At 51.0% G+C, this 10,368-nt stretch overlaps 2 protein-coding genes across 2 annotated transcripts; one reads left to right on the forward strand and one right to left on the reverse strand.

The window, feature by feature from the left end:
- Window positions 1-370: 370 nt before the first annotated feature.
- LOC135810467 (beta-galactosidase BoGH2A-like) lies at window positions 371-3,394 on the reverse strand. The gene has a single exon (XM_065323957.1). It carries the CDS (start codon window positions 3,392-3,394, stop codon window positions 371-373), a length of 3,024 nt encoding a protein of 1,007 aa, XP_065180029.1.
- Window positions 3,395-4,995: 1,601 nt separating this feature from the next.
- Window positions 4,996-8,511, forward strand: LOC135810468 (uncharacterized). The gene has a single exon (XM_065323958.1). The coding sequence runs from the start codon at window positions 4,996-4,998 to the stop codon at window positions 8,509-8,511; it is 3,516 nt and encodes a 1,171-aa protein (XP_065180030.1).
- The last annotated feature ends 1,857 nt before the right edge of the window (window positions 8,512-10,368 follow it).

Here is a 10,368-nt window from a genome sequence, read left to right on the forward strand (position 1 = left end):
TATGTAATGCTCATGGTGTCACTCCATACAAAACATCCTAGGCGATGATGTAATTGCATGAGATCTGGTCTAGCCAAAGCACTCAGTCACACAGGCAAGATCGGTGCCAATAGGACTAGGTAAATGTTCAACAGTTTTTAAAAAAATCGCATGAAATTTGAGCCAACAACAGGAGCAATAGGCAAGAAGGGAGAAAAGGCGATCGATATCAGCAGCAAGCTGCAAGAGTGATACATAGCAACATATCACACTGAAGGAGTGCCAAGAGAAAGGATGGTAACATTAGCAGAATAATGATTTATTGTGTAATATAATATTATTATAGTACATTGCACAAAATACTAGTCAGAAATTAAAACAAGGAATGGTTTTATTTACCTCGATCCTCTTTATCCATCATCCAGCGCCTTGCCACAGCTTGCGGACTGTGGCGGTCAAAGTCGGTTGACACTGGAATGGTGATAGATACCTGCAGCTGTTTGCCGTTCAGCATCGCGTGTGCCGTGACCTGGATTCCCTCCAGAGCATGCTGGGGTTCCCAGGGGGCACGGATCCGCGTCCGAATGTTTCCTTCTGCGTCGACCTGCTTCAAGAAGCGATACTCCGCTTCACTGGTAGTCTGGTGTTCGGTGACTTTCACAATGGCTCTCACCAAACCATGGTAGGAGCTGCGCCAGTTGACCGTATTTGGTTCGTGGCACATTGGATCACCGTTGCCGACGCCGATGACGCGCCCCGGTCCTGAGTCCACCGTGAAGGTGACGTTGTGGCCCGATGCCATGACAACCTGCCCATTGGAATCCAAGATGGATGCCCTGACCAGCGCCATGTCATGTCCATCCAGCACAAGGGCATCGCCCATACCTGCCTGCGTGTTTGGTGCATCCAATGAGATTTGCAAGCTGGCTGCTGCACCCGGAGTCATGATTGTATGTGAGGCAACCACCTGTCCGGCTGCATTCAATCCGGTAACAGTTAGGTTGCCATCGGCATAGGTGACCTTGTCCCAGGCAGCATAGCCAATCCATGAAACACTCACACGCCCGTAGGACTTGCCATTCACAAACAGTTCGGCCATGGGAGCATTCGTGTAGGCATGCACTGAGCGCGACTGTCCGCCCATGTCCTTCTGCCAGTGCTCCACTATGTGGGTCATGAACTGCGCATCGCCGGTCTTGAGGCCATCACTCTGACTGGCCATGCGTGAGTCGGGCAGAATGGGAGCCCTGTGAACCTGGTCATGAACTGATGCTGACATGTTAGTGGAGTTCAGTAGCCACCAGGCCCGGTAGTAGCTGGCTCCCGCCTTGGCAAATCCGGCCAAGTCTAGAGATCCAAACGAGCTGGATACGTGTGGCCAGTTGTACGGCGTTGGCTCGCCATAGTAGTCGAACAGCGTCCAGACTAAGATTCCCGACACAAACTTGCGTGACATTTCTACTCCGGTCTGTGATTGCAAGCAATCCCCGTTGAAGTTGCCAAACAGTTTTCCTGAAGAGTTTGCCACGTCCTCGCCTCGCTGTGTGCGACAAGAGCAGCACTCCGAGCCTATGGTAGGGATGGACGGGTACTTAGCGTGGAAGCTGTCGAACATGCTCCCGGGTCTATGTGAGAAGCCCTGGACATCGAGAACATCACTCAAGTCACCTGGCCCATACTGCTGTGTGTTGGCGGTCACCGGCCGCATTGGGTCCTGTTCGTACGAGACCCTCTTGAAGATGGCGCCAATCGCTGCACTCTTATCGCAGCCGCCCTCGTTGCAGAATGACCAGCACATGACGCTGGGGTGGTTGCGGTCTCTCTTCACCATGTCGCGCTGTGCATCGATGTACTCGGTCTCATTACCCAGATTGCGATTCTCGTCCCAGACCATGACGCCCAGTGCGTCGAGGGTATCCAGCAGAGGAGGGGCTGGCGGATTATGACTCATTCGCCAGCTGTTCCCACCCACTGATCTGAGCGACTGGGCGCGGAACAAATGAAGACGTTCCGATAATGCCGTCCCAATGCCACTAAAGTCATTATGGTCACAGAATCCGCGCCATTTGAACGGCTGGTCGTTCAGGAAGAATCCCTCATCAGCGGTCCACTGTGCCCGACGCACACCAAACATTGTTTTGGTGATGTTGTCTATGATGATGTCGCCGTTCATCATGACCGTCTCCAGGCTGTGCATGTAAGGTCTTGCTGAGCTCCACAGTTCGACGTCCGTCAGAACGAGCTCAGGTCCACCCGCTAACAGCGTCTCGCCGGGAGCCAGCTCAAACTGATTCGTTACCGTGGATCCCAGCACTTCCCCCTCACTGTTGCGAATTCTGAAGACCACGGTGAACGGGCCTGCTTTACCTCCCGCTGCCCCGTCATGTACCACTTCAACACGGGGGTCCATGGCAGCCTCACTGGCCACCATTCCGGACGCTGGATCCGATTCCCGGTGCGCGGTGATCTTCCCTGTGACGTTACTCATTGCGTAGAGTCCGTCGGCCACGAAGTGCACCTGCGTCGGCGTTCTGCCCAGGAACGTGCGTCTGTAGATGCCACCTCCCTCGTACCACCAGCCGCTTCCACCACTGGCCGTTGCCATGACGGCCAGTACATTCTCGTTCTCCGGCCCGTCACCGTACAGCAGAGTCGAGGCGTTGTCCAAGCGTGCAACGAAGCTGGTGTAACCGCTTGCGTGCGACACCAGGGCCATTCCGTTAAGGTAGACTGTGCTGGACTTGAAGACGCCTTCAAAGTACACGCTGATCGCGCTCTGGCCCTTCCACTCGGCCGGCAAGTTGAAGTGCTTTCGGTACCAGGTGATGTTGAATGGTAAGTAGCCATGACTCCCAGACGCATCTTGGGAATACACGCCACCAATGATACCGTCGTGTGGTGCGTCCACCAGTGCCCAGGAAGAGTCGTTGTAGCCACGACTTGTTGGTCCACTGGTTGCTGGTGGTGCGGTGGGGCGAGGTCCCGGGGAGATATCCCGGCCGCCGCTCTGCCAGCGCGGACTGTTGTGGTGCATGGGGCCCATTTGACCAATCCAGCAACCCAGCTGGTGCTCGTCCGGCGTACCGGCCCATTGCCACACCTCACAGGTCGGGTCCAGGCAGCATGCACCACGGCACGTTTCCAGGGTCTGCGCATCGCTCCTGTGCAGTCCCGAGATCTCTACACCGGTGAGGTTCTTGGGAAACTCGCTGGCCGGACAGGTCGTGTTCGTACTGCCACTCGCATCACCCAGTTGAAACCTCCAGCCGTAGTCGAACGTGAACATCTGAAATCCGGGGTTGTCCTCCAGCTGCGAGTCCTTGCTGAACGTGTGGCTGTGTTCCGACTTGGCTTGCTGAACGCCAAGCACCACCAGAAGAGCGCTCGCTTCGAGAAGCAAAAGATGGCCTTTCATTTTGAAAAGCTCTGGGTGTGTTTATTCCTCCTATCTGTACCTGTATCTAGTGCAGCCAATTGCCAGCAGCGATAGTAACACAGGGCTGCCGTCTGAGGACTCGGGTATAACTATGAATTGATAACGCGGCGCTACAAACCGGATAACCGGGGCTACACGCGTTAGATTACTGTGACCTGTGACAGTGCGTATATTTGATATTGCCGCAAGTTAGTTCTTTCCAAGAAAAGAATAGAGGCCAATCCCGAAAACTGAGATTGGCTGGGTTCGCGAAAGGGGGAAAATTTACGCGGGCAAGCCATCTCGCGTCAAGTGCATCGTTTTGTATCATAATTGTGTCAGCTCATGGCGGAGGATACTCTCAGTTGACATGCCCCCTTTCGAACCCAGGTTATCTTTTCGGGATTGGTCTAACACCTACCATGTCTACTGCAAGAATAGACCAATCCCGAAAAGATTGTCTGGGTTCGAAAGGGGGCATGTCAACTGAGAGTACACTGACTGTACAACACATACATGGCACTACCTGATCAGCATGCGGCACAGGACGTGATAATAGTTCGCGTGTGAATGCGAGGGTAAGTACACGGTTTTCTCGTTAGTTGCATGCAAGACGGACGATGCGACAGAAAGCAAAGCCCTTTGTAGTTTTGTCTCTCGCACTGGTGATGGTCTGCTGTTGGAGTGGAAATGCTAAGACATAATCCTTGTTTCGCTCTTCTGTGTAGTGTGAAGAGGTCAACGAACATGTAGAGCTCACTTTGATGAAGTAGGCAAGGCTGTGAGCGCTGTGGCTCAAAGCGATAGGCCCTAAATCTCACGAGATATTTCGAGTGCTATTGTTTGTTGCGAGCGCTTCGTCTTCGATGAGTCCTGCCTCTTTCCTGGCAGCTGCCCTCCTATAGGATCAACCACGAAGTGACTGTACTCATCTGCAGCCGATCAATGTTATATTGCACAAGAAGATATCGTTTTCGCCAAGCCAGTGCCCCGCCAAAGACCATCGCCGTGTCACACCGTCGGAACGAGTTCATGATGAGAAACATCATTCGCGCGAACGTGATGAAGAACTATTTCGAAAGACAACATAGTCTTTACCCCCGGGACGACAACTATGTGCACGTCCTGCAAGGGGAGAATGTCACCAGAGACATCAACGAAGACGACGGCAGTATTTCGGAAACCTTGTCGTGATTACATCACGAAGTTGTACATAATATCACGTGTATGTTTGTGTGACGTAATCGTCCACGTAGCATTAGCCCTTTTGTTTGTTGTGATGGCTTTATGGTTTTACCTAGCTTCTTGATGATCAGAGATTAGAGTAAGTCATGTAGTACTGAATGAGAATTAATCCCAGTCCTTATGAAGTTAGTTATGTTGTGGAACTAAGAGAGTCTAGACTCTAGTCACAACATAAATTGGTGCCGAAACCATGTCCGAGTATCCAGGGAGTCTCCGAGTTTTAGCAAATAAAATTAGTGCATTGTATTCTACTGTCCACGATGACGATACGAAGTGCCAACGTTTAGTTTCAGAAAGTTGTCCATCTGACAGCAGGCCCTACTGACACAGAGACAGATGACACTGCGGGCCACATAATGCTCACAGATGCTACCACCTTGCCAGACCCAGTATTTGATCTCCAACGTTTCTGGCGACTTGAAGATATTGGTATCACCGATGACATCAGTGATCCGCAGACAGCGGACGACATTGCCCTGGAACACTTTCGCAGCTCCTTGCAACTGATCAACGGCCGATATATGGTATCTTGGCCATGGAAAGATAGCCATACTCCACAACCTAATCTACCAGAGAACTACGAGCTCGCCTTCGGCCGTCTCAAATCCTTAGTCAAACGACTCCAGCAGACACCACAAGTGCTAGAGAAGTATCATTATACCATCACAGAGCAGTTAGCCAATGGCATTATCGAGGAAGTGAACCTTGATCACCAGGATGGGCCGATTCACTACATCCCCCACCACTGTGTTGTTCGCCCCAGCAGTACCACAACAAAGGTCCGTGTGGTATATGATGCTTCCGCCAGAACTCGCGCAGAACACAACAGCCTGAACGACTGCCTGCACCGAGGTCCGATACTTCTGCCGGATCTGTGTGGTATCCTGGTGAGATTTCGGCTACACCCCATTGGCATTGTCAGCGATGTTGAGAAGGCCTTCCTTCAGCTAGGTCTATCTATGACAGATCGCAATGTAACACGGTTCCTATGGCTTCGCGATCCTACAACACCCGTCACCACAGCCAACCTAGTGATCTACCGCTTTTGCCGAGTTCCATTTGGCATTGTCGCTAGCCCGTTTCTTCTTGCCGCCACAGTCGACCACCATCTCCAACAGCAACAGACAGGGACATGCGATGATGTACGTCGCAGTATCTATGTTGACAACGTTGTCACCGGGCAGAGCAGCGTCCAGGATGCTACTGCATACTACAGAGAGGCAAAGGACGCCTTTGCCAGTGCCACCATGAACTTGCGTGAATGGGGTACCAACGATCCTGACTTCAGAGATGCTCTAGCTCCTGAAGACAAGTCTAGCTGTGATGTAATGAAGGTACTGGGTATGTCATGGGATACCAATCGCGATACTCTGTCGACGGCAAAGTCAACCACAAACCAGTACTCCGTCATTACCAAAAGAGATGTCCTCCGCAGCATAGCCCAATTCTATGATCCGATGGGCCTGTTCTCCCCGGTCATCATGCGTGCGAAGATCCTAGTACAGAGTATATGGAAGCTACATGTAGACTGGGACTCTCCGCTGCCTGACGCTCTCGTTCATGAATGGAAGGATATCCTGTCCGATCTGTCCTGCGCAAGTGACGTTGCCATTCCTCGCTTCATTGGACCAAAAATCCACGTCGACAAGGTCACCTATGAACTCCACGTCTTCTGTGATGCGTCTCAAGATGGTTACGGTGCAGCCGCGTACCTGTGTGTGAGACAAGTTGACGGTGCCTATTCGTCAGTTGACCTGATCTACAGCCGAACACGAGTCTCGCCCATCAAGGCAACAAGTATACCACGTCTAGAGCTCCTAGCAGCACTCATCGGCGCCAGGATCATCAAATTTCTAAAGAAAGAGCTTCTGGGCGCAGTTCACATCTCAGCTACCCACCTGTGGTCTGACTCACAGTGCGTGCTTGGCTGGATTAAGAATACTGAGAAATCGTACCCTGTCTTCATCGCCAATCGGTTGAAGGAAATCCGTGCAGACCAGAGTGTGTGCTTCAACTATATCCGTACAGCCGACAACCCAGCCGACCTACCATCCCGTGGAGCATCGCTAGCCACACTGACAGACAGTACAGCTTGGTGGTGTGGTCCAGAATGGCTTCGAGATCCTCCTGTACACTGGCCCAAAGACGTCATCGATGCTCCTTCCACAGTACTATTCGCGGCGGAGGGTCCTGCGGAAACCGAGACCAGCAGCAAGCCATCACCGCTGAGTATAGATGAGAGCAAGTATACTTCGTTTGAGAAGCTAGCCCGTGTAACAGCATACGGTATCAAGTTTGTCAAGAGATGCCGTCAACAGACCACATGCGGCACTCATTTGTCTGCTGCTGAAATCGACAACGCCAAACATCTGTGGATTCAACATGTTCAAGCAACACACTATACACCGGAGATTGAGGCTATCAAAAGCAACGCCAAGAACAAGCTGGTCCAAAACCTTGCGCTCTTTCTAGATGAACATAACCTCATCCGCTGCAAGGGTCGATTGGAGAATTCATCCCTACCATACTCAGCGAAGTATCCCATCCTTCTACCTCGTTCACATCCAGTAACCACAGCTATCATCAATGACTGTCACCGCATGGTGCTGCACAGTGGAACTAACCATACCCTATCGCGAGTCAGGTATGACTATTGGGTCCCCAGAGGACGACAAACCGTCAAGACTGTACTCAAGAAATGTGGTGTATGCAAGAGGTTCAATGGTCGGCCGTACTCGCTACCGAAAATGGCACCCTACCCTCCAGAGCGCGTAGCTGAGTCTAAACCGTTCACACACGTCGGCGTCGACTACTTTGGCCCAATGACAGTCAGAGAACATGGACTCATCCACAAGGTATGGGTGTGCCTATTTACGTGCATGGTCACACGTGCCATCCACCTCGAGCTTGTTGCTGACATGACCACAGAACAGTTCCTGATGGCATTGCGCAGATTTGTGGCAAGAAGAGGAGTACCGCGCAAGATCTTCTCTGACAACGCTCAGCAATTCCTGCTTTCGAAATCGACTCTACAGCTTGCTTGGGAAGCCATTGTGAAGGATGACCACACTCTTAATTATGCTGCTTCCCATGGAATCGAATGGATTTGCATTGTGCAACTCTCCCCATGGATGGGCGGGTTCTATGAACGGTTGATTGGAATCGTGAAGAAAGCCCTCCGTAAGTCTATTGGCAGACTAGTTCTCGGAACAACGGAGCTGTCAACCATTCTCGTCGAAGTTGAAGCAGTAGTAAATTCACGACCGCTGGTGTACGTAAGCGATGAGATCTATACGGTCTTGACACCTGCCCACTTCTTATCATTATCAGCCGAAATCAGTCTACCCCAAGGGCATGTAGAAGAGGACCCTGATTTCGCCCCAACAATGTCGTCAGCGGAACTGCTACTTTCTACGTGGAAGAAAGGTCAGAAGCGATTGAATGAGTTTTGGAACTGTTGGAGATCTGAATACCTAACCAGTCTACGAGAACGGCAACAATCGCAGTTGAAACAGGTTGCTCATTCTACCGTGAAGCCAAGGATTGGACATGTGTGCCTCATCAAGGATGACGCGCCCAGAGGTATGTGGAAACTGGGTATCATCAGCGAACTTCACGCTAGTCGTGATGGAGAAACGCGTTCCGCCACTGTGAGGACGCCCAATAACAAGCTCCTACGGCGCTCACTACAGCACCTATATCCGTTGGAGTGTGAGTCTGCTCGACCTGCTGACCACTCGTCGAATGAACCACAGCCTCCCGCTGTAACCAACGACGCACACGTCCCTGTAACAGCTTCTCGACCGGTAAGACGAGCTGCTATCGAAGGCTTAGGACGTGTCCTGGATTTGCACGAGGCAGACTTGGTTTAGTTCACCATGCTGGTGTCTGTCTCAATCAGCTATCATCCACTCAAGCTGTATAATTATGTTCACCCCCCTTTTTATTCGAGTTTTCTTTTCCTCTGCCAACTTGCTCTCCCACTCACTACTTTGGCACTAGGGTGTAGTATGGGCTCCATGACTTATGTGTCCTTGCTCTTCAGTACCTTCGCAATTTGGTTCACAAGATATGTCACATCATTAGCGTAGCCTGTCAGGAGACATGCGTCTGTGGGGACTGCCCTAGTTAACATTAACAATACCCAAATAATAATAATCACCTAAATACGCGGTTCTTATGCGCTATTATAATCTTTCTCCCTTTGGTCACCAGGTCTTTTGTGATTGATCTCTCCACCTGTGTGTGGCCGTGGGAATGTCGTGATTACATCACGAAGTTGTACATAATATCACGTGTATGTTTGTGTGACGTTATCGTCCACGTAGCATTAGCCCTTTTGTTTGTTGTGATGGCTTTATGGTTTTACCTAGCTTCTTGATGATCAGAGATTAGAGTAAGTCATGTAGTACTGAATGAGAATTAATCCCAGTCCTTATGAAGTTAGTTATGTTGTGGAACTAAGAGAGTCTAGACTCTAGTCACAACAAACCTGGAGTCAGCGGAGGTCGTCAAGCTCCTCCGCGACCCGGTACATGCACAGTATAGGTGACATGTCGACACGAACGTGCGGAAACACAGCATACACTGTAGTAATGTTGCGAGAGTTTGCGGAAGGAGTCCAAGTCGGGAAATCCATCAGCTCCAAAAGCTACCTGTAGGTGGGCGATGAGACTCCAGCTTCAGACTACAACAGTCAGGACTTGTAAATAGTTGAACTTTGTGAAGCAGCAGATCGAGAAGTTAGCTGAAATCGTAGCTGTTGCAGTATGTCGGCGCTATGAAGCTTGCATTTTTTACGGAGAGTCGATCGCCACGCGAATGTTTCTCTCCTCACCGAGAGCTATCTGGCCTCCAAACTCCGTCAGGGTCTCTCTGAGGTACGGTACCGAAGGTCCTTTGACTAGCTGCTGGCAGGACTCCATCAAATCCTTTAGCTTCAGCTCGGCGAGCAAAAGTCTCTCTCTCCTCCGCCATGAGCTGACACACACAAACTGAATACAAAACGATGCACTTCACACGTGCTGGCTTGCACGCGTGCCCCCTTTCACGAACCCAGACAATCTTTTCGGGATTGGTCTATTAGATAGTCTATCACTTATCAGTTCAGACTCCTGAAAATCCAGGACTCACGAGATGCGAAGACCGAAAAGGCGAAATGCCCTGGCCCGGCCCCCTGCACCTAGTACCTGACGTGTGGCATTTTCAGTCCGCTATTTTCGACGGTCGGCCTGCACCGTTTTTTGTGTGTGTAGACATGGCGTTTTACAGTTCACGCGCTACATACATTGTAGATAGATCCAACGGCACTCGTATACGCGTACCCCCCAAACCCAAAATAATACCGTCGGTTTGGTACAGTTTCGACGATAGAAAGCTCTTTTTAGCGGGAGAACGAAACGGTCAGATTCCGACTAGGTTACCTCACAGAGTCACACGTCTATCGTTAACGCGTTGCGTCAGGAGTCAGGACTCAGAAGCCGAACTGCTAACCGTGTCTCGAAAACACATCAAAAACAGTAGACTCGCCCTCTACACGCCGACCGTCGAAAATAGCGCGAACGGTAAAATGCTAACCATGTCTGTGGGCCTAGCCTGTGGCTAATTTTTGAACCGGATCGCATACTAGTTCAAACTCAAAGGTTCTTTCTAGATGGCGACGAAAGGTCTGACAAGAGATCGAATGGAACGAAGGGACGACGGTCATCCGTGACATGGTCATCGCAAGC

Source organism: Sycon ciliatum, chromosome 2, assembly GCF_964019385.1.
Source record: "Sycon ciliatum chromosome 2, ocSycCili1.1, whole genome shotgun sequence".
NCBI lineage: Eukaryota > Metazoa > Porifera > Calcarea > Leucosolenida > Sycettidae > Sycon > Sycon ciliatum.

Coding starts and splice junctions, on each gene's coding strand:
- LOC135810467 (XM_065323957.1), bottom strand. CDS start 3,394: ATGAAAGGCCATCTTTTGCTTCTCGAAGCGAGCGCTCTTCTGGTGGTG.
- LOC135810468 (XM_065323958.1), top strand. CDS start 4,996: ATGCTCACAGATGCTACCACCTTGCCAGACCCAGTATTTGATCTCCAA.